This window comes from Saimiri boliviensis, chromosome 6, assembly GCF_048565385.1.
Source record: "Saimiri boliviensis isolate mSaiBol1 chromosome 6, mSaiBol1.pri, whole genome shotgun sequence".
Taxonomy (NCBI): Eukaryota; Metazoa; Chordata; class Mammalia; order Primates; family Cebidae; genus Saimiri; species Saimiri boliviensis.
Window position 1 is genome coordinate 130206483 of NC_133454.1, and position 23672 is coordinate 130230154.

General features: G+C 53.7%; 1 protein-coding gene across 10 annotated transcripts in view; it reads right to left on the reverse strand.

Moving 5' to 3' along the window:
* SHANK2 (SH3 and multiple ankyrin repeat domains 2) overlaps positions 1-23672 on the reverse strand; it is a 684346-nt gene that overhangs the window by 529726 nt on the left and 130948 nt on the right. For all 10 annotated transcript variants that reach the window (XM_074401828.1, XM_074401830.1, XM_074401824.1 and 7 more), the window contains exons 4-6: positions 19464-19667; positions 14295-14366; positions 12484-12592 (exon numbers count right to left, since the gene is read on the reverse strand). In XM_074401828.1, the coding sequence (XP_074257929.1) occupies positions 12484-12592; positions 14295-14366; positions 19464-19667 (385 nt within the window). The remainder of the gene's footprint in view (positions 1-12483; positions 12593-14294; positions 14367-19463; positions 19668-23672) is intronic.

Consider the following 23672-nt stretch of genomic DNA (forward strand, 5'->3'; position numbering starts at 1 on the left):
AGGCCCAGCAAGGGTGTGGGGGTTGAGACCAGTTGGAACATGGCCAGAGTTCCTCATGTGGGCAAAGAGCAGGGAAATGGGGCAGACGCCAGAGAAAAACAAACTCAAGGGGTGACAGCCTGCTAGAGAGAGGAGCAGTCAGGCCCTCGTTCTCTGCCTCTTCCCTGGTGGCATCCAGGCTGAGGCACAAGTATCTGAGGGCATCTGAGGGGTTTATTCCTTGGACCAAAAAGGCCACCATGGGAGAGAGGACAGTCAGGGAAGTGACTGGTCCTGGAAGGGCATGGGAAGGCTGGGCTGTCTGGAGCCACCCCCACTGACGCTGAAGATTCAGATATTACAGCGGATTCATGAGTGTGTGATGCACGTTCGAGGCAAGGCTGGCCTTCAAAACAATCAGGACTTTCTTTCCCATCTGAGTGTTCCCACATGCCCAACGCAAGAAGTTAGGCATTCCAAAGCAGATGCTTTCTAAAAGATATTTTAAATTAACCTGTCATTTTCATAGCGGACAACCTCAGCTTGTACCATTTTATCAAGAGAACGCTGTCTCAGAGAGAGCTGGTGGCCAGCGGTCAAACAGATGGGAGGCTTGAATCCTGAGCTGAGCCACGCCCTGCTGGTTGGTGCTGGGCGATTAAAGGAGGCTGCAGAAACACGCTGGTGGAGACAACGACCCCACCCTGTTAATGGCTGTGTCTCCCATGCAGGATGGGAAGCTTTGGTCCTTGGTGACTTCCAGGACCACCCAATGACAAGTGGCAGGCTTCTCCAGGGTTCTGCAATCCCTCCTCAAATGATGTTCCAGAATTGCATGTCCACCTCTGGCCGGGACCCACTCCGGGGAGGTCAGGAGACCCCCGCTTCCCTCCCTGGCTTAGCTGCCACATTTGCAAAGAACACATTCGCTGAGGTTCCACATTTGGGGCCGATGGAATCACCACCAAGAAAATACTGGTTGATTAGCAATAAACCGGTGACAGATATCACGGTGCTAAGCCGTCTGCACACCTAGTGACTGCACGATCACTCCCCTTATGAGTTTGGGACCCACACAGTTGTCTGGCACCATAATTCTCAAGCATATTCCTCATGTTGTGCATTTTGAAATTTCTTTAAAAATAGACTGGAACCTTAACAGGCATCACCTCGGAAGTGGCCCCGGTACCCCTCAACATGAACAACGGGTGGGAGTAGAATCACCTGCAATATTCTGAGATAACCTCAGAGACACGCAGAGTACCCCAGCTAGAGGCTGCCCAGCAGCCTGTTGGCTCCAGGGTCGAGCAGGATGCGCTTGAAAGGGTGAGAAGTGGGGGCTCCTGGAAGCGCAGCAGGAGGGCATTAGCCATGGCCACCTGTCCTGACACCGAGAGGCAGCAAAGCAACAGGGCTGGGGGCGGCGGCGGGGGGGGGGGCGCGCAGGCAGGAGGAGTGTGAGTGTGAGTGTGTAAGACAGCTGCTGCCACCCAGCGGGCACAGGGCACTGCAGGCTGGAGCATGAGCACAATTACGTATGTGTGCATGCCTGTGTGTACAGTTGTGTGCATGTGTACATGCTTGTGTATATAAATGTGTATGCCTCTGTGTGCACATGCCTGTGGGCATGCCTGTGTGTGTGCACACCTGTACATGTGTGCATGCCTGTGTGTGCATGCCTATATGTGTGCATGCTGTGTGTGTGCATGCCTGTATGTGCATGCCTATATGTGTGCACGTCTGTGTGTGTGCATGCCTGTGTGTGTGTGCATGCCTGTGTGTGTGTGCATGCCTGTGTGTGTGTGTACACCTTTATGCCTGTGTGCGTGCCCTTGTGTGTGTTCCTAGGTGTATCCTGGTGTCCAAGATCAATGGGCTGCAGAAGCCTACAAACCCCTGACAAGTCCTCCTCTGAACCGTCCAGGTCATCACCAACGAGAAACAGTCACCTGGGAAACAGTCACCATCCAGAGGAGCCCAGGGAGATGGACCAGGGAATGCTGCATGGGACCCTGGGTGGGGACCGGGGACAGAAATGGGCTAGCAGGTAAATGCTAATGGGAGGAGAGGAAAGTGTGGACTTTGGTGAATAATAACGATCAATATTGGTTCCCTAACTGTGAGGAGCGCACTGTCCTGGAGTAAGAGGCTGATGAGGGGGAAAGCTGAGTATCAGATAAACAGGAACTCTATGTACGGTCTTCACACTTATTCTGTAAATCTACAACTGCTCTAAAATGAAAGGTTTGTTTAAAAATGCCTCCTGGCTTTTGTGCAGGGTAATAGATTTAACGGAAAAAAAGCTGCTGCTCACAGACGGGCAGGAAAATATCTGTTTAAAGCATATAAAGTACTTGTAGCCAAAATACAGAGAACCCTTAAAACTCAACAAGAAAGCAAACCACCCAATTAAAAAGTGGACAAAAGATTTAAAAGGATACCCCACAGCCGGGCAGGGTGGCTCATGCCTGTAATCCCAGCACTCTGGGAGGCTGAAGTGGGAAGATCACGAGGTCAGGAGTTGGAGACCAGCCTGACCAACATGGTGAAACCCCGTCTCTACTAAAAATACAAAAATTAGCTGGGCGTGGTGGCAGGCACCTGAAATCCCAGCTACTCGGGAGGCTGAAGCTGAGGCAGGAGAATCGCTTGAACCCAGGAGGCGGAGGTTGCAATGAGCTGAGATCACACCACTGCACTCCAGCCTGGGCAATAGGGGGAGACTCTGCCTCAAAAAAAAAAAAAAAAAAAAAAAAAAAAAGGATCCCTCACAACAGAAGATATTCAGATGGCAAACAAACACAGGAGATGCTCCATATCATATGTCATTAGGGAATTGTGAATTAAAACAACAATTAGAAGCTGTGCATGGTGGCTCATGTCTGCAATGGCAGCACTTGGGAAGCCAAAGCAAGAGGATCATTTGAGTCCAGGAGTTCAAGACCTGCCTGGGCAACGTGAGACCTTTTCTCTGCTAAAAGTTTTATAATTTGGCCAGCACAGTGGCACACGCCTGTAAGTCCCAGCTACAGAGGAGGCTGAGGCAGAAGGATCACTTGAGCCCAGGAGGCCAAGGTTGCAAGGAACCATGATCACACCACTGCACTCCAACCTGGGAGACAGAGTAAGACCCTGTCTCAAAAAGAAAAAAAAAATACCTCAACACAATTTTCAGAATGATGAAAATCTAGAACATAAAATGCTGGTGAGGATGTGGAGCAACTGACTCTCATCACTGCCGGGAGGAGCGCAAAATGGCTCAGTCACTTTGGAAGACGGTTTGTCAAGTTGCCGCAAAGGGAAACGTGCCCTTCCCCCATAATCCAGCAACCCAGTCCCAGGTGTCTCCCTGAATGAGTTGAAAACTGATGTCCACACGGAAAGCTGAATGTTAAGTGTTCAGAGCCATTTTATTCATCATTGCCGAAAACAGCGAACAATCCAGAGGGCCTTCAGTCGCTGGATGGATACAAAAACTGTGGCACCTGCGGACAGCGAAATGTCACACAACACTGAAGACAGACTGGCAGTCAAGATCGACATGATACGAAGGAAATTGAAATGCACATCGCCAAATGCACGAAGCTGAGCTGAAACGGCTGTGTGCCGTGAGATTCCAACTCGATGACATTCTAGAAAAGGCGAAGTTACAGAGCCAGTGAAAAGATCCGTGGTCAGTGCGGAGTGGCCCTCATCCTGGGAAACAGGGTGCGGCTGGAAAGGCGGCTGCCCCCTCGTCCGTCACACAACGCACATTCGTGGGTCACCTGGCGCTAAACCATTCGTACACGACCTGGCTCTGGGTCGGGGTTTCAAGTGTAGCAGAGCAGCGCCCTTGCTGCCATCTCCTGAAACTCGGTCCTCGACACAAGGGTTTGTAAAAAAGTGAAAAAGAAAAAAATAATTGAAAATAAATACATAAAAAGATCAGTGGGTGTGAGGGGTTAGAGGGCACGAGAGGGATGGACGGGTGGAGCACAGAAGAGTTTTGGGGTAAGGAAGCTACGCTGCATGATTCTGTAATGGTGAGCACAGCACCGCATGCATCTGCCCAAACCCACGAGCGGCACCAAGAACAGACCCTCATCTGAACTACGGACTCAGCCACCGCAACAAATGCCCTAAACCAGCGCGTGCGGTCCGTAACAGGGGAGCTGGGAGTCCAGGTGCATCGGGGGACGTCTCTGTGCCTTCCGCCTCTTTTTTATATCAACCTACAACTAGCCTCTGTCCCGGACCCGGAGACAGGCTCCTGCAGACCCTGGCCCCTGCGTCTGTGCCACCCCTGCCCTCACCACTCCCTCTGCTGCATTTTTCTTACTGGACACACAGCAGCTTGCTCACGTAGGAGCCACCGAGATTCCCTTTCGGAACGGGGCGGGTATACCTAGGAGACAGGCTGAAATAATGAGATGCTGCGTTTGAAATAATTGGACCCTTAAAAACAGGTCTCTTTTTACGAGGAACTGTACCAGACAAACCAAAGGCACCACACACATTCACTGGTAGCAAAGGGAGTTATTTACTCGGAGTCTGCCAGCCGCCTTCATCAGCACTGGGTAATCTGGGTACCTCTCACCCTCCACAGACGGAGTTTTACAAGGTTCCGGAACCATATTCTCCTGAATTGCCTCACATTCCCCGGCGCTGTTAGTTCTGGGGAATTGCATTCGGTGACTCATTCAGGGGCCAAGGTGAGACTGCTCAGACGTCGCACGCATCAGACAAGCCCCATCCGTTCTTCAAGGTGATGGCCTGAAGGGGCTCAGTGCACCAGGACCCAGAACGTCCTTGGGGGGCCTCCTAACGGGGTGGGATGGGAGCTGGGAGGGGGCCCCCCATGACACAGCTATAGCAGCAAGATGGGGAGCCGGGGCTGGGGGTGGCTGACCTGGCGGAGTGCAGCCTGACAGGCAATGCGGGCACCACAGCCCTGGAAACCGCTTCAGTAACCGGATCTCATCAGTGAGGTCCAGACACACCACAGGTGCCCTGTGGAATCTGGCTCCATAAAGAAACCATCTCTACTTTACTGCTCATCCAGACACTACTTCACAAGTCGAAAGGCGTTTCTAGCTTTATTAATCAGACCTCTGTGGTGGTGCCCGAGGCTCCTCTCAAATCTGGAGACAAGATAAAAGCGCCAGCCTAAACTGTGTTCAAACCGTCAGCTTCGCTTCCCTTTCGGGGCTTGGAAACAAAGCTCGTCTCATCTCAGAGGTTCCAACCACAGCAGGAGACGGGCCCTGAGACGCTGCTGGGGAAGTCTTCCTTTTTTTTTTACACTACTTTCAGTATCGTTACTTAATAAAATTTACATTTAGAACGGGTACCAGACGGTGGCCCGCAATAACACAGGCTGCTTTGTTCTGACGGACAGGTCGTTCCTCTGGGTTTAACGCTCAGTCTGGAGGGGCTGCTTCCCTCTGCTCCGGCCCAGGGCACGGGGTCCAAATCTGGGCATGGCGGCATTCCCTGAGCTCAGCAAAAAGCCTGCTTTCAACTCTAAGCACAGACTCTGCTGCTGCCCGCTGGCTTTGAGAAGTCACCAAACTCGCTGTGGAGAGGTTAAAATATGGGATGGGAACACGCCCGGGCTGCCACCGACACCCAAGGGGAAGGTGGGAATGTGGGCAGCTCGTCCCCCACCTGGGCCTGCCTGCGGCGTCCACGTCCAGCCAGGCTGGCTCAGGCGAAGAGACCCCTGTTCGTCCCACTGCCTTTTCCCCCAGGAGTCGAGAGCAGGGACTCCCGAGGGCAAGCGGAGCCCGGCTCTGCCTCTGCCCTCCCTGGCGACCCGGCGACTGGCCTAGACTGGGCTGCGGTAACAAGATCTCGGGGTCTAGGTGGGTTAGAAGTGACAGACATGCACTGCTCACGGTTCCGGAGGCCGGAAGTCCAAGATGAAGGCACTGTCAGATTTGGTGTCCGGCTACCTGGTTCACAGATGGTACCTTCTTGCTGTGGCCTCACAGGGTGGAAGGGGCAAGGGGGCTCCTCGGCCGCTTTTGTAAGGGCACTAATCCCATTCATGAGGGCTCGGCTCCCAAGAGCCCATCGTCTACCGAAGGCCCCACCCTCCTAATGCCACCACCTAGGGGGTTAGGGTTCAACAGTACGGGGGACGCTGCCGTCAGTCCTAGCAGCCACCCAGCTGGGCTCTCAGAACTCTGGTTCCTCCCAGGACAGTGGTGCCCGCAGGGGACCCTGCTTGATTACAGAGCTGAGGCCCGGCAAGGCTCTGTGTGCTCCTGAAGCACAGCGGGTCACCGGTAGACTGCAGCTGTCACTCCGAAGTGTCCTTATTACTGGAAGGGTGGGTGACAGCGTCGGTCTCCCTGGGACCAAGAGGCTTCTCAGGACATGGGACATTCAGTGCTAAAACCAGGGCCGTCCCAGGAAATCCAGACACACTGGTCAGCATGCCTGCTTCCTGCAGCAAGCCCGCCAAAGTCAACCCTGTGTCTCTCTCCCTGCATCCAAAACCAGGAGAAAACCTTGACCAAGATGCACAGCAGGTGCCGCAGTTGATGCCGATGACGGGAACGTTCTGGAAACTCTATTAAGGGTGACGCGTACCCCACAGGCTTAAGCACAGATATGGTTTGGATGGGTGTCCCGCGCAAATCTCATGTGGAGCTGTAACCTCGGTGTTGGAGGTGGGGCCTGGAGGGAGGTGACCGGATGACGGGGCGGATTTGTCGTGAATGGTTTAGCACCGTCCCCTTCCCAGTGCTGTCCTGGCAACAGGCAGTGAATTCTTGCAATATCTGATTGTTTAGAAGTGTAGGGCACCTCTCCCTCTCTCCTCCTCCCTCCCTCTCTCTCTCTCCTCCTCCCTTCCTCTCTCTCTCTGCCTTCACCATGCGATGCACCTGCCTCTCTCTCTCTCTCTGTCTCTCTCTCTCTCTCTCTCTTGCTTTTGCCACGAAATCCACCTGCTCTTCCTTTGTCTTCCGCCATGAGTAAAAGCTCCCTGAGGCCTCCCCAGAGGCAGAAGCCACCCGCTTCCTGTGCAGCCTGCAGAACCGAGAGCCCATGAAACCTCTTCTCTTCATAAACCACCCAGCCTCGGCTGTTCCTTTATAGCGATGTGGAAACGGCCTAACGCCACCACGTGGCTCATCTGATGCTCACGTTTTCCCGCCCACTACGTGTTATCATCCAGTTTAGGAGACAAGAAGAGGGAAGCTGAGAGAGGTTCATTAACCTGGTCTCCACACAGCCACCTCCCGAGGGACAGGGGTTATCGTCTGCTCTCTGGGGGCTCTCCATGGCCTGGCACGGAGCTGGGCATCAGAAGGGTCACGTCTGCAGTCCCAACACAGGGACCCCCGTCCTGCACCTCCGGAGCCCCGTGTCCCCAACAGTCAGTCGTGTGGCCGGGTGGTGTCTGCGTTTCAGTCACGAGGATGCACAGGTGTCCCTCCCACTCTGCCTTGACAGACACGAAGTGAAGGTGGTGTCTTCCCTGGCAACGCTGGGCTCCGGCCTCTCACCAGAGCGAGGGATGAGCTTGTCCCCGATACTCACTCCGCGTGTGCCTGAGGTTGCCATAGGCCTTGTCCTGGAATTGCCTGCAGCTGCCTTTGTTTCTGAGCGCACCCACCACGGCTCACTTTTCTCTTTTCCCTCCTCACCCTGGGTCCCCATTTCCGCCCCCCCCCCCCCCATCAGCCCTGCTGCTTTCCCTCCTGATGCAGAAAAAAGAGTGAGAATTCCGGAGACACTGGGGGCAGGCGCAGAAGCCGGGGGCGGGGGCGGGTGGTGGAGGCCAGGAGGCCAGGGCCGCCTCCACGGTCTGGAGCTGAGTGATGGGTCTGCACTCGACCTTCTGTTCCAGAACTTTCTGCCTTAGTTACCCCTTTTCCCCTTTTCCTTGCCATAAATAATATTTTTGGCCTTACAAAAAATGCCACTGTGTGTGATCACTGTTAGTTTTATCTGCACAAAAACCTGCACACGGTGTTTACGGCAGCTTTCCCACGATCGCCAAAAGCTGGAGGCAGCGTAGATGCCCCTCAGGAGGCGAGCAGATGTGCAAACCAGGGCATGTCGGAAACAGAGCGTTATCTGGTGCCAGAAGGAAACGCGCCTCCAAGCCGTGAAAAGGCCTGCAGGCCCCTTTATTGCGTGCTGCCAGGTGAACAAAGCTGATCCCAAACGCACCGTGCAACTGTACAATTCCAGCTCCAGGCCGTTCTCGAAAAGGCCACCAGCAGGGGAGAACCGATCCCATAATCCTGCTTTAAATTTTAAAACTGAAAATAAGAGGCCAGGCTCAGGGGCTCATGCCTGTAATCCAAACACTTCAGGAGGCTGAGGTGGGAGAACTGCTTGAGCCCAGGAGTTCAAGACCAGCCTGGGTCACATAGGGGGACCCCCATTTCTATAAAAAATACAGAAATTAGCCAGGTATGATGGCACATGCCTGTAGTCCCAGCTATTTCAGAGGCTGAGGTGGGAGGATCAACTCAAGAGTTCAGGAGGTCAAGGCTGCAGTGAGCTGTGATCGTGCCAGCCTGGGTGACAGAGGGAGACCCTGTCTCAAGAAGTAGGGAGGAGAGGGAAGGGCAGGGCAGAGTCCAGGCGCCGTGGCTCACGCCAGTAATCCCAGCACTTTGGGAGAAGGCCGAACTACGGAGACAGCGAAAAGGTTGGCAAGGATGAGTGCTAAGATTGCCCCAGCACACTCCAGCCTGGGTTACAGAGGGAGACCCTGTCGAAAGAAAGAAAATGAAAGGAAGGGAAGGAGGGAGGGAGGGAGGGAAAGAAAGAGAGGGAGGGAGGGAGGGAGAGAAGAAGGGAAAGGAAAGAAAAGGAAAAGAAAAAAAGGGAAAATAAAAGAAAGAAAGATTTTTTAATGACCGTCATTCTAACTGGCGTGAGATGGTATCTCAATGTGGTTTTGATTTGCATTTCTCTAACGACCAGTGAGGATGAGCATTTTTCATGTTTGTTGGCCTCCTGTATGTCTTCTTTTATAAAGTGTCTGTTCATATTCTTCGCCCATTTTTGAATGGGCTTGTTTGTTTTTTTCTTGTAGATCTGCTTTAGTTCTTTGTAAATGCTGGATATCAGCCCCTTGTCAGATGCATAGACTGCAAAAATTTTTTCCCATTCTGTTGGTTGCCGATTCACTCTAATGACTGTTTCTTTTGCTGTGCAGAAGCTGTGGAGTTTGATTAGGTCCCATTTGTCTATTTTGGCTTTTGTTGTCATTGCTTTTGGCATTTTGGTCATGAAGTCCTTGCCTACACCTATGTCCTGAATGGTTTTGCCTAGATTTTCTTCTAGGGTTTTTATGGTATTAGGTCTGATGTTTAAGTCTTTAATCCATCTGGAGTTAATTTTGGTGTAAGGTGTCAGGAAGGGGTCCTGTTTCTGCTTTCTGCACATGGCTAGCCAGTTTTCCCAACACCATTTATTAAACAGGGAATCCTTTCCCCATTGCTTGTTGGGGGGTGGGGAGGTGGGAAGAGATAGCATGGGGAGAAATGACAGATACAGGTGAGGGGAAGGAAGGCAGCAAACCACACTGCCATGTGTGTACCTATGCAACAATTTTGCATGCCCTTCACATGTACCCCAAAACCTAAAATGCAAAAGAAAGAAAGAAAGAAAGAAAGAAAGAAAGAAAGAAAGAAAGGAAAAAAAAAAAGAAGCAATGATTTCTCTCAAGGCCAAAACAGAAACCAAATAAACCCCCCGCCTATGTGTGGTCACCGTCTCCCTGGGTGGTCGGGGAGTGTCCCGTAAGACAGCATGCACGCATTCTGCCCCCTACGCATTCTGTCCTTAGGCACCAGACCCACTGGGGCCTGTCCTAGGCCCTGGCCCCGCTGGTCTCTGCCTTTGCTGGAGACCCTAGAATGCCTGTCCTTCACCACGTGCTTTTTTCCATGAGCCACTTAACAGGGAGCTGATGACAGGAGGGTTTCCTGTGTCTTCTCTGGGTTTGGTTTTTCTCGTCAGTAATCCAGCCCAGAGGCTTGTCGTCGTGGGAATATTTCAGAACATTCGTAAGGTACCACCATGCCCCGTCTCCACGGATCAGGCTCCCAAGCCGCTTCCACTCAGTTCTGGGGAAAGCGGTCAGGCCTTTCTCTCCTTTAATTTCACTGCTCCACAGCTGCTCACAACCGTGAACTTTCTGCATCGGCACCGGCCTGATCCAGAACCCTGGCAGCACTTTTGACTCTAGGCAGGGCCCAGAGCAATGGCTGCTTACCTGTTTCAGAGTCTGCATTATGTGTTTTTAGCAGTGCATTGAGAGTCTATCCTGGAGTAACAGTCATTTCAGGACCCTTAAAGTCAAGAGCACCAACAGTCAGGTGAAGGAAGCCAGAGGGGTGGCGAGGGGAGGCCCGGCTCAGGACGGGTCCAGTTACAGGGGACACATATTGGAAGAGAGGAGTAGAGCGCTCAGAGGGGAGCCCCCCCAGCCTCCCCTACTGCTGGCCAGGTCCAGGCGAGACCAGGCTGCCCAGTCCCCCACAGTGGCATCAGAAACAGCCCTGGATACAGCCAGGATGAAGACGTAGCAGCTCTGCCAGGGTGGTGGGAACTGCAGCCAAAGGCTGCCTCCAGGGAGAATCCAGGTCAGGAGCTCGGGATGCAGGCTGCCTGGGGATGCGCCTGGAGGCTCAAGGTCATGCTCAGGAGCCCGAGTCTGCTTACTGCCACAGCCTCAGATGGACAGGGCTCGTGCCCTCACAGAGCCGGGAGCTGGCGCAGAGGCCATTGCCGAAGAGAAGCTGCCACATCAGCACAGCATGAAACGCATCCACACAGGGAAGGCCAGCTGGCCAGGACCCTCCTGAGCCTCCTCCGGACCTGCACGCCCTCCATGGCACCACCATGGCCGGGCTCAGGCCTCTCTGCTCCCAGCTCAGCTCCTCTCCTCCTCCCCCTGCCAGCTCCACAGCCGAGGGCCACTGCCCACAAAAGATCAAGCCCTGCAGGGCCCCCCTCCCAGATGCCCTGCCGGCATAGGGACTCCATCCCCCCTACCCCCCACAGGCCCTTGTCCCCATCACTGCCTTTCCCCCCTCCTTCTTTCCAGAGTCCCCACCAACACAGGCCCTGCTCAGCCTCCTCTCTGTACCACCGGCCAGGACCGTCCATGCCTTCAGCGAAAGCCTGGCCTCGTCCACGTCACTCCCCTGCACGCAGACCCCCAGGCTTCCCTGCCTCATGCAGGATCGGTGCAGGGCCTGGGGCGTGCTCAGCTGTAGCCAGGCACTCACCTCCCTTCCCTTCCCCACCCCTGGGTGCACTCTGTCCCCTCTGAGCTGCACTCAGGCAGTCCCACCTCCCAATGTTACGGGCATCAAAGCCACCAGCGGCTACAAGCCCGGGCCGGCTTCTCCTGCTGCTCACAGTGAAACCTAAGAGAGGCAGACAATTGCAAAGAGGCAAGGATGGTCCCACAGCAGTGCTCAGACCGAGCTCTGCAGGCTGGATCCATGCCCAGCGGGCTCCCCACCCAGCGTTCAGAGGTCCCAGGAGGCTCCCGCAAACGACGAGAAATCGGATTCCTCAATTGACAAACATATTTGTCATGTACTCAGTATTTTTGAGGTGTGACACCAGTATGTGACAATGGTACTACACCATACAGGGCTGGCACACCCAAGACAAGAGGGAAGGGAGGTCCCCACTGCCCAGAGCCCAGGAGGAGAGTTCCCAGGCCAGAGCCAGGGTAGCCCTCCTGAGTGGGCACACTCCAAGTTGACATGGAGACCCTCACCTCTGCTGCTCTCGGTTCTCCATAAGGACCTAACCTCTGCCTGCCTACTCCAGCTGGTGCCCTGCTGGCAAGGGACTGTCACTTGGGCTGACAGTGCCCCCACCCAGGACAGCGGCAATGTCTGGAGATCAACTGTTGGCTGTCACAGCTAGGGGCTGCTCTTGATGCTGAGTGCAGGCAGGGGCTGCCACTGAACCCTATGGTGCCCTGGGTGGTCATGCTGCAAGACCACCAAGGTGAGGAACCAGCAAGGGCCTGGGCTGTCTTTCCCGACCGATGCTTAGAGGCCCGCATGCATGAGGAATGTAGTTTCCTATAGGTGAACAAGATGTGTGTGTGCAGATGCCTGTCTGCTGGGCTGCCTGTGCCCAGCGGGAGGTGGAAACACACATCCTCCTCCTTTACAAATGTACATGTCATCCAAAGATCCGTGTGCCTGAGGCTGGCCCACAGCAGCACAGCACATGTCTGTCCTCTGCTCATTCATTCACTCACTCACTTCCTCAGCAACTCTGCACTGAGCACCTACCATGCTCCAGGACTCGTGGGAGACACGGGGGATGCCCCACAGGAAAGATGGGCTCAGCCCCTTCCAATTGAGAAGCCAGAGGAGAGTGAGAACGTGCCTTTCAACACCAAGCAAAACCAAGTAAAACCCAATTGCCACATTATTCATGGGTAGCCTGGGCAGCGGGGTGGCCCTTTCTATGCTTCCGTAAAGCTGGGTAAGGTCCCCTCTAGCAAGTGCCCACCTCCGGTCTCCAGGTCATGGAAATTGGGATCCAGGCCTCGGTCCAGCATCTTGGCGATCTTCTCCACCGAGCGATGCTGAATGTGATCCATGCATTTCTTCAGATTGGTCTAAAAGGAAAAATAATACAGTGGAAACATCTGTGTGAGAAACATCCCAACCTGAGCAGCAAGTGAGACCCCATCTCTACAAAAAAATTAAAAAATTAGTCGGACACAGTGGCACAGGCCTAGGATTCCAGCTGAGGGTGGAGGATCGCCTTGGGAGGCTGAGGCAGGAGGATCGCCTGAGTGGAGGCTGCAGTGAACTGTGTTCATGCCACTGCACTCCAGCCTGGGCAACAGAGCAAAACCTGTCTCAGAAAAGAAAAAGAAAAAGAAATCTCCTTCCAGGCTCTGGGAAAGTTCCTGACTGGTGACTGGGGAGACCCACCCTCGCCAGGGCCCACTGCAGGCCCCAAGGCTCCTGGAGCTGCGGCTTTTGGAACCGCAAGCTGAGCACAGTGCCTGGCACGTGATGAGTGCAATCGGCTCGTCCTGGATGAGTGTTTAAAATCCCCTCACTGTTCAGCTTCCTTGTGCTATGGACTTAATGCGTGTGTCCCCCCAAAATTCGTAAGTTTAATAATCTCCAATAATAGCATTGAGAGGTGAGGCCTTTGGGAGGTGATGAAGTCAGGAGCATGAGCCCTCGTGAATGGGATTAACGTCCCTACAAAAGAGGTCCCAGAGAGCTCCCTCGCCCCTCCCTCCAGGTGAGGACACAGCAAGACAATGGCCACTCAAACTAGGAACTGGGCCGTGGCCAGACACGGACCCTGCTGACGTCACGATCTCAGACTTCCAGCCTCCAGAATGGTGAGACACACTTTTATTGTCTGTAAGTCACCCAGCCTGAGCCACAGAGCAAGACTCTGTCTCAAGTAAATAAAAAAAAAAAAGAATCCTTGCATCCATCTTACATAAGAAGAGGGGACAGCAAAACAAAAACCCAGAGTATCCCGCCGACTGAGAAAGCCGTTGGCGAGCTGGCCGCTGCAGGTAAGCTCACCTGGAGAGCATCAGGGCCCAGGAAGGGAAGCACTTTGTGCAGCTGCCACGACTCTCCACCCCGTGCTCTGCAGGGAATGCTATGGGGCCCTGCTTCGGAACAGCACCAGGGGCCACGACAAAAGCCTCCTGGGATTACAGGTTCCTCCTCGTGTGGGTTAAGCAAAGCGCCCTGCCCACACAGCCTAGGCCCCAGCCCCCTCTCTCCAGGCCTCCTCCTTGATGTGCACAGCACCCTGAGAAAGAGCGGGGTGTCTGTGGTGTGAATGTCTTACCTGGAACTCTGAGTTCGAGGCACAGCGCTTTCAGCCAGGGTCTGAACACCCCACGCCACGCCCCTGCTGCTCACCTGCAGCCTAACTTCAGTGCAGTTTATGTCAACAGCACTTTAACAAGTTTATCCGGAAGCAGCCACAGCGGAGAGCCAGCACGGTGCTCAGTATGGACCCCCTCCCCTCCACCACGCCGTGCATCCAGATCCCACGGTCTTCAGAGCCACCGCTTTTGAACCTGTCTGCAGCAGCCGGTGGGATCTGCCCCGCTTCCCCGAGCCCCCACGGCCGCGCCGAGCAGCCCCTGCTGCCTCCCGGGTGGGTCTCCGCAGCGTGCACCATGAGGGCGGGTCCACCTGGACCTCCCAGCCCGGCCACATGCCACATCAGGCACACAGCAGGTGCCCCCGGAGGAGAGGCGCCTCAAGAGAACATGTCAGGATAACGAGGAGAGCGCCGTGCACGTCAGTCACAGCCCGGTCCCTGCATACCTTCGTGTGGAGCTTGGCCAACTGCTTCTCATCCAGACTGGCTTGTTTATACACCCGCTTCTTGTATCGAAACTGGCAAAGAAACAGAAGAGGAAACAAGTCAGCGCTTCACACGGCGGTGCAGAGGAAGCCCGGGCCTCGTCCTTGGCTACGTCACTGGAGACGGGGAACCCCACGGCAGACTCTGCCAGTTTTAAACAAACGACGCGTATGCGTGCTGCGGAGCCGGCAACATCCCAAGCGTCCCTTGTGCCAAGATCCTATGGCAGTTTCGCTAAAAAGCCATAAAAAGAAGCATGAGCAAGGGGAAGAGGAGATCCTGCAGGGGAGCAGCTGGGGGGCCTCCCGCCCAGTGAGGGGCTCCCTGGCTGACTGGGTGGTCACGGCTCCTCCCGGGGGAACCGATCTGCCCTTGGCACGGCATTTTTAGTAAATGAGGGTGCTGCTTCAACACCAGGTTTTTCTCCACGTCGTCCACCTTGGTTAAAACACGCCGTAGAAGCCCGGCCTGGGAAAGGCCCCACCTCCTTGTGCTCCCACAACCTTTGCCCAGAAAGAGGGAGCTACTGTTTTCCCTCCGAACACCAGCACCTCCTTTGAACTGGAAACGACATCACTGCATGAACCGAGGGGCAGTCTCCCTCAGACGTAGGAGCAAGCAACGTTGCGGAGTGGGCTTGGTGGGTCTCTAAAAGGCCTCCTCCCTTCCCCAGACCCGCGCTTGGCTGGAGATGCTGCAGAAGGTCTGGGAAGGGCGCTGAGCATTTGGGGGTCACTGGAGTTTGGAGCCCAGACCTCTGTTCCCATCCCAGCCCCAATGCTGTCTACACACAGAGTAAGTCAGGGCTGGGCACTTCCCTGTCTCGCCTCAGTTTCCTGATCTGCCCCAGGGTGGCCTGGACATTGAATGTGAGCTTCCTGGCAGACCTGGCACTAGACAAGTCCGCTTCGTCCCTCGCTCCTCACTGCCCTTGATGCCGTCACGCTCCACGGTTACACATGTGCTCAGGGCCAGCAAAAACTGCCCCTGGGTAAAATGACGGTGTGGGGCCGTGGGTGGGTGAGCTCATCCTGGAACTGAAAGTCTGCTCTCACAGAAAGCATCCAAATAAACACCCCATTCTCCTTCCTCCGCCACGCCAAACAAAATGGGCATTTGACAAAAGGCAAAATTATTGTGCACAGATTGAAACTGGTGGGGTTCTGTTTTCAAAACCAGCTGTGAAATGAGAAAGGTCTGTGAAACTCAGGCTGCACAGAGTTTGGGGAGAAAGGGTGACGGTCAGAACGGCACCTGTTCATTTCCCAGAACAGAGCAGGCAGTTGGGGCTCCAGGCCCATTTTAGAATTTCCACCTCTGATTCCAGATTCCAGGACAGCAGGTTCCGTGCGTCTGCGCTCTGGGACCAAGCGCACCTCTGGCCCAGATTTCAGAAGCCACTGAAAAGGATGCCAGGTGCCTTCTCAGGCTCACTATCACACAGCTAAGCCTAAAACTCTCAGGGAATGCAATTCCACGGGTCCCCTTTCAAGATATAAAATAATCCGCTCAGGCCCACAGCATCTCTGGGCAGGAGGGTAAAGTACACAACAGAGAGTGTTTATTCCAGAGCCATAAACATTTACAGCTCTTGGCTACAGAGGACCCCGGCTCAGGACCACAGATCCTTTTTCTTGCGATTTCCCCAACATTTCATAAGCAGCCCACCATATTGTACTGAAATTATCTGAGGCAAAGAGCCCAGAACGATGCCTGCCCGTAACGTGTACAACCTCTGTGCCTATCTCAGCCTTTGCAGTGGGTCACCTCGCGGGACAGTGGCCCAGGGAGATGAATAAACCTAAGTATCAACAACAATTCAGGCCCGGTGTGGTGGCTCATGCCTGCAATCACAGCACTTTGGGAGGCAGAGGCGGGCGGATCACTTGAGATCAGGAGTTTGAGACCAGCCTGGCCAACATGGCGAAACCCCATCTCTACTAAAAATACAAAAATTAGCCAGATATGGTCGCGGGCGCCTCTAGTCGCAGCTACTCAAGAGGCTGAGGCACGAGAATAACTTGAATCCAGGAGGCAGAAGCTGCAGTGAGCTGAGATCACACCACTGCACGCCAGCCTGGGCAACAGAGCAAGACTCGGTCTCAAAAGCAAAACAACAAAAAACAAACAAAAAGTATCAGCAACGATTTTATGACAGTGAAACCAGAGCATCAGCGGCAACGTCCATTTGGGGATTGCAGGTGGCCAGGCTCATGCCACGCATACTAGGCTGCTCCGTGAATACTTCCTCTGGGCCTCATGGCCAGGCCCGGAAGTCACTGCAAACATTCCCTCAATATCATTACCGGGAATCTGAGGCTCAGAGGAGCCCCAGAATCTTGAGTGGCTGGCTTGAGGTTGTACAGCTACAGGTACTGGGCGCAGATGCAGAGGCGGCTCCCAAATTCTCTGGCCCTCTTGCCCAGTTTTACTGCCGTTACGGAAGTGATCAGCCGCTGATATAAACTGTGTGTATTTACTCTTCCTGGTCCATCATCTCCCACTAGAGTGTAAGGTCCGTGGGATCAGAATCTTGACTTTTCTGTGCCTGGAAAGTGTCTGGTCCTTAGTTGGATCTCAATAATTTTTTTCCCAATGGATACTCATTTTACAGACAAGCAAACTGAGGCCAGGACAGTTGAGTGATTTGCTCTAAACCACACAGCTTCCAAGTGGCATCTCATCTTCTTCTCCACTGAAACCCCTCCCCCGATCTGACGCATGGTCCACACTGGGGATCCCGATCACCTCAGCCTGAACATCACAACGGAACTGAAAAATGTGCAGATGAGGCACCACCTCAGCCCTGGATTGGCATCCATGACATCTTGGGCTTCAGGAGACTCTAGTCACTGAGTAGAGGGACCCACTTAGGTTGCTGGCATGCAGTGACACACCTGCAGCCTCTCGCTGTTGACTAAGCTAAAACGAGCACAGTCACTGGATGACACCAACATGTCGTGCAGGATCAGAAATCACCCCTTTACGGCTTCTCCTAAGTGACATAACCCAACACGTCTACACTGCGGGAAAAACTGCCTGTAAACTTGGGGCGCAGCAAGCCTAGGTCAGAAAGGCAGGCGCAGGGGTCGTGCGTCACGTGGAAAGGCACCGGGCTGACCCCCCTTATGGATCAGCCATTTCAGGAGGGAGGCCCGGGAGCCTGTGGCTTCTGACAGCAACTCCAAGAGCCCTGGTCACCCGGGAAGGAAGCAGAGGGAAGCTGTGCTGCTGAGGAGAGCCGGATGGCCACAGCCACCCTGTTACCCAAGGACACAGAGACCAGTTCAGGAGTGGTATGGTTTGGATGTGTGTCCCTCCAAATATCATGTTCAGATGTGACCCCCAGTGTTGGAGGTGGGGCTGGGTGGGAGGTCTTTTGGATCCCTCCTCAACGGCCTGGTGGCCTCCACATGGTGGCAAGTCAGTTCTTGATCTGTTAGTTCACGGGAGAGCCAGGAGTGACCCCCCTGCTCTCTCTTGCACCCCTCTTGCCACCTGCTTCTGCTTCCGCTTCGCCTTCTGCCATGAGCACAAGCTCCCTGAGGCGTCGACGCCGAGCTGATGCCAGCACCACACTTCCTGTACAGCCTGCAAAACCTCTCTTCTTTCAGCCAGCCTCAGTTATTTCTTTATCGCCATGCAAGAACAGACTACCGCAAGGAATATGATGTCATTTAACAATTCCTGCTTTGTGCCTGATTCCTGGCCGAGCTCCTAAAACCCTTGGAATGTCCCCGGTGATGAGTATCTCTGGAGAATTAATGAGATGACTCTCAACTCCCATGTAGCTTCCAGGATGGGGGCTGCTGGCCGGAAGGATCAGACAGTGACTCAAGGGTCAGGACTCTCAGCCTCCCTGCTGACTGGCAGGCTGGAGTCTGATCACCAGGGTCAGTGACTTCATCCATCATGCCTACGTAATGAAACTTGCGCAAAAACCCAGAAACAACAGGTCCTGGGAGCCTCTGAGCTAGCAAATACATCCACGTGCTGGGAGGTGGCACACCCCCAACCTCACGGGGATGGAGGCTCATCCCTGGACGAGGCCCAGTTAAGAAGAGGTCCTCCCGACCTCGCCCCGTGCACCTCTCCATCAGCTATGTGTTTGGACACTTCGTAATCAGCCGGGGCTAGTAGTTAAAACGCCTTCTCAAGTTCTCTGCGCTGCTCCAGTAAGTGATCGAGCCCGAGAATGAGGTGGTGGGAACCCCTCGTTCACGGCCAAATGGGACAGAAGTGCGGGCATCCTGGGGACCTGACACTTATGACTGGCATCTGAAGGGAAGGCAGTCTGTGGGGCCGAGCCCTTAAACTTATAGTTAGTGTCAGAACCGAATTAATTCTTGACATCCAGCCAGTGTCTGGAGACGGGGAGAAGGGAAACACTCCATCCGTTAGGCATTGGGAGAGAGAAACTTAAAACCCCTCAGAGACGCACGGCGAGCCCCACTCTGCACCACAGTCCTGGTTATGGAAACCTGAATCGGTCCCGTGGTTTATTACCCAGCAAGATTTCTCTCCAGGGATTCTTTGAATCTGCAGTGAAAAAAAATGTATAAAAGTTGTAGAGCAAGTGTGCAACTCATGGGAAAATCAGATGCAACCCTGTATTAGTTCATTTCCAGGCCGCTATACAGAAATACCTGAGAATGGGTAATTTACAAAGGAAAGAGGTTGACTTTACTCAGAGTTCTACATGGCAGGGGAGGTCTCAGAAACCTTAAAATCATGGCAGAAGGCGAAGAGAAAGCTAGGACCTTCTTCCCAAGGCAGCCGGAGAGAGAAGGGCGAAGGAGGAACTTCCAGACACTTATAATAAAACTATTGGATCTCGTGAGAACTCCTCACTATCATGAGAACAGCGTGGGGAAACCGCCCCTATCATCCGGTCTCCTCCCTCCCTCAGTACGTGGCGATTACAGGTCCCTCCCTCTACACGTGGGGATTACAATTAGAGGTGACATTTTGGTGGGGACAGAGCCAAGCCGTATCAAACCTCAAGACCCCAGACTGATTTTTTTTTAAATGGGGATAATTTCCCAAATGCAAATGGAATTGGTATCCTCCCCAGCACGTGTCCCCACCACCCACCACAGCGTCCAGGATGTGACACAACCACAAAATACCTCCAGGGAAGGAACGCCCTCGCCCACGGGCTGTGGGTACTCCCGCAGGAGCCGCTCCTCATCCAGGAACTTGCCGTCGCGCCCGTTGCTGGCCGGCTGGAACAGGCCGTAGTTCAGGACGTCTTTCAGACTCTGGGTTAACGTACACAGGATCCGCTGCTTTGCAACCCACACCGTGGCATCTGGGTTAAATCGGATGCATTTCTGCAGGGAAGGACAAAGACAGCTGATGTGTGACTGAGGACGCTACCTGAGTCACCCACGTGGGGCACGTGGTCAGAGACGGCAAAGCTGTTTCCACCCCTTCCTGACGCTTCCTCTGGGCGGTGAGCCCACGGCTTTTCACACTGAAGAATGAGGCCTGCTGGTCGCTTGGACAGAGACATTTGGTAAATACAAAAGGGTCTTTTTGGCCTTGATCTCACCATGGACTCAGTTCTCCGGCACTGACAGCATCTTTTTGGTCACCAAGGACCACCTGTCACCTCGGGGCACTCTCTCACTTGCATAGCATTTCTCAAACTCCAGCGATTCCAGAAACACGATCACAGAGCCCGCTTACGTCTCCCTAGTGGGTGGGGCCTGAGAACCTCCATCTCTGACAAATCCCAAGGTGTCACGGCTACTGCCGTCCCGGGGAACACACGTTGAGGGCCACAGCCAGCACCTATCACAATGTGACTTCATTTTGATACGAATCGTTCTTTAGTGTTTCGGACTTAATGGAAGCCTCGTCTTACAACCACACTGATGGGAAAGTCTTCGTACGACCCACGCTGCCTCCGAACAAAAAGCTTTAAAAACGCAGACATCACCGCTCCCGAAGGACACAGGAAAGCAATTACGAAAAGACGGGGCTCGATAGAAATCAAATCAGTTGCCACCGGAGTTCATTTCTGCAAAGTTAAATAATGTCACCAGGGCCTGCACACCAATCACAACACTGCAAACACACGACAGCACCTCTGAGAACCGGAATAATGAGAACTTGGTCACGCTCTCAGGTCCCTTCTGGGAGACTCACCAGTGAGCCAGGAAAGGCAGAAGCCAGGCAGACCCACTTCTGACCGTGGCTTCTGATTTTTGTGGAATTAAGATTATATTCTACTGAATAGCTGTCAGCAGGGGCTCCGTAATTCACTCGTCACTGTCAAAGCGTTCAGAACAAAAGGAGGTCTGACCCAACATGAGGCTCAAACCCATTCGCTATCTGGGGATTCCGGAGGTTTGTGCCCAAGAAAGCAAAAGGCCCTACCGTCTTCCCAAGACAGCCCCAGGCAAAGTTCCTCATCCCCGGGAACATGATCCTGAGAGGGCCAACAGGAGCCGGGGTTCAGCAGGCGGCCAGAGTCCTCCAAGCCAGAAACCCGACACCCTGTGCACAAAAGCTCCGGTTTCTCCCTTCCAATGTCAAAGGCTGAGCTCGGTGTGGCTCTCAAAGCTCCCCAACGGGGCTGTGAGGCTGGGTGGGGCAGCTGTTTATTCCAGGACCCGCACCCTCCCCCATCCTCGGCTGAGCAAGACGTCTCTGGAAACTCGTGGCACAAGAAGCAAGCCATATCAGGTGCGACCAGGTGGGGCCGCTCGCTACTCAGCCTTCGGTCTCAGGAATCCTTGGCCCCTCCAACTCAAGCTCCAACATCCACAGAGCCCTTGGCTCCTTCCCTGCCACCTGCAGAGAAGAATCAGCCAAGGCAAAATTCTCTGGAGGCGCACAGGGCTCCGAATAGCCTCTCAGGGGACGTCTGTGCCACTGCAGGTGATTGCAAAGATGGGTGTCCATCATCATTTGTGAACAGGGAAGGGATGCTGTGTCCACACAGCACATGGACCAACCCAATGATGCAACAGCCATCTGCTCCAGAAAATGCCAAGAGCAGCCCCTTGAGAATCATCTAGAAGGAGCAGGAGCTCCACTGTTGGAAAGGCCTGCGTTTGCAACCCAGTGGCGCACACCAACCTTGATTCCTAGGGGAAACCCACCTACCCAGCAGTCCTCTGATTCCCCCATGAAAATCAGAGCCCCTACTTAACTTCAGGGCTGCGGTCAGCATCAAGTTCAGCCCATAACATAAATAACACACGTTGTTATGGGCTGAACTTGCGCCTCTGAATTAATGTTGAAGTCCTAACACTCATACCCTATGAATGTGATTTATTTGGGAATAGGATCTTTGCAGATGTAATCAAGTTGAGATTAGGTCACACGGGAGCAGGGTGGGCCGTAACACACTGCCTGTGTCCTTTAAAAGTAAGAAAATCTGGACATAGTGTCATGCACACAGGGAGCAGACCACATGAATGGGAAGAAAGAGACTGGTGTGTCCCACCTGCAAACCCAGCAACGCTAAGATTGCTGCTAAACCTCCGGCAGCCAGGGGGAGAAGCCGGGGACAGGCTCTCCCTCAAGCCTCAGAAGGAACCAACCTTGCCTCCCCTTGACCTTGGACTTCCAGCCTCCAGAATGTGAGATAATACGCGTCTGCTATTCAAGCCAGCAGTCTGTGGCTGGTTATGGCAGCCGCGGGAACTCTTAAACGTGTGAATCACCTGCCACTTACTGTGGCAGCCAAAAGCAGCAGCACCATCATCTCTGAGATCGGAACTCCACGGTTGAGCATTCCCAGCTCCCAGAGAGCTCCCCTCCCTCCATATGTGATGGGAGCCGCCCGCATGTTCACACCAGCCCCAGGCAGGCCTACGGTGTCAGAAGACACGTTGGCTGAATCCTGCTTCAATTCTTCACTTACCCCTCAGCGATTCACTGCCCGATCAGGTAAACCCCAGGTCCAAGAGCGGTCCTGACACAATACAGGTGACTGATACCGGCCACATGGCCAACGTGGGAGCCACAAAGACAGTCATAAGCAAACCAGCCTAAGGCCACTATCTGTAGTCAGGAAAAACACGGACTCAGCTGTCATACTACATGGGAAAGGTAAAAATCCATGCTAACACTCGCTTCCTTGAGGACCCAGAGGAAGGCGTGAGTGGAAGTGGAGTTGCTTGGTAAGGAGTGCCCGTCAGAGGCCGCTGCCCAGGAACACAGAGGGATGTGCGAGTCTGGGGTGGGACTTCCAGGCGGAGGGCCCAGAGTAAGGAGACGGAGGGAGGCAGAAGAACAGTGATAAGACCAGCAGGTGGATGACCCAAGGCAGTTTCTGCCTTAAGCGACCCTTCCTGGTCCCACTGTTACCCATGCGAGCTTGGTCATGCAAATTTCTCCTTGAGGAGCACCGTACATGATTCCGGTCTCCCCGCAGCCCCGTGAGGTGTTTATTCCCTTATAATTTGTTAGACATGTTCTGAGTGAGTGATTTGTTAGATGACCCACAGACAGCAGAGAAAGGATGGCCAAGACAACAGTGTGTCTTACTATTCTCATTCTCCAGATGAGGAAACTGAGCCTCAGAGACGCCAAGTAACAACCTCGAGGTCACATTTCTAGAAAGCAGTAGAAGTCTGATTTAAACCCCAGTCTGGTCTGCCCATCTCCCCAGTCCTTGCTGTGTAAGTGACAGATTATGTTCCTCTCTATACACACCCACTGCCAACCTCAGTGCAGACAAAATAGAAATATAAATTAGAGGTGTGTCCCGTTCTACTGCACTTAGCTTTACCGAGCTTCACAGAGAATGTGTTTTACAAATTGGAGGCTTGTGGCAACTCCATAAGGAGCAAATCCATCGGCACGATTTCTCCAACGGCACAGGCTCGTTCATCGCTCTCTGTCGCATGTGGGCAATTCTTTCACTAGGTCACATTTTTCATAATTGCGGTATCTGTTAGGATGATCCGCAGTCAGTGATCTTTGATGTGACTATTGTCATTGTTCTGGGATGTTATGAGCCACACCCCATATAAGTTAGGGAGCTTAGTCGACAAACGTTCTGTGTGTTCTGACTGCGTCACTGACCAGCTTTTCTCCCACCTCACTCCCTCTCCTTGGGCCTCCCTACGCCCTCAGGTCAAGTGGCCCCTATGTGTCCACGTGAAAGGAGAGGAGTCGCACATCTCTCATTTTAAACCAAAAGCTAGAAATGATTAAGCTTAGCGAGGAAGACACATTGAAAGCTGAGTCAAAAGTGAAGCTTCCTGCGCCAAACACCAAGCCAAGATGTGAATGCAAACAAAACGATCCTGAAGGAAATTAGAAGCGTCACTCCAGTGAACACGCAAATGATACGTGAAACAGGCCTTAGTGCTGAC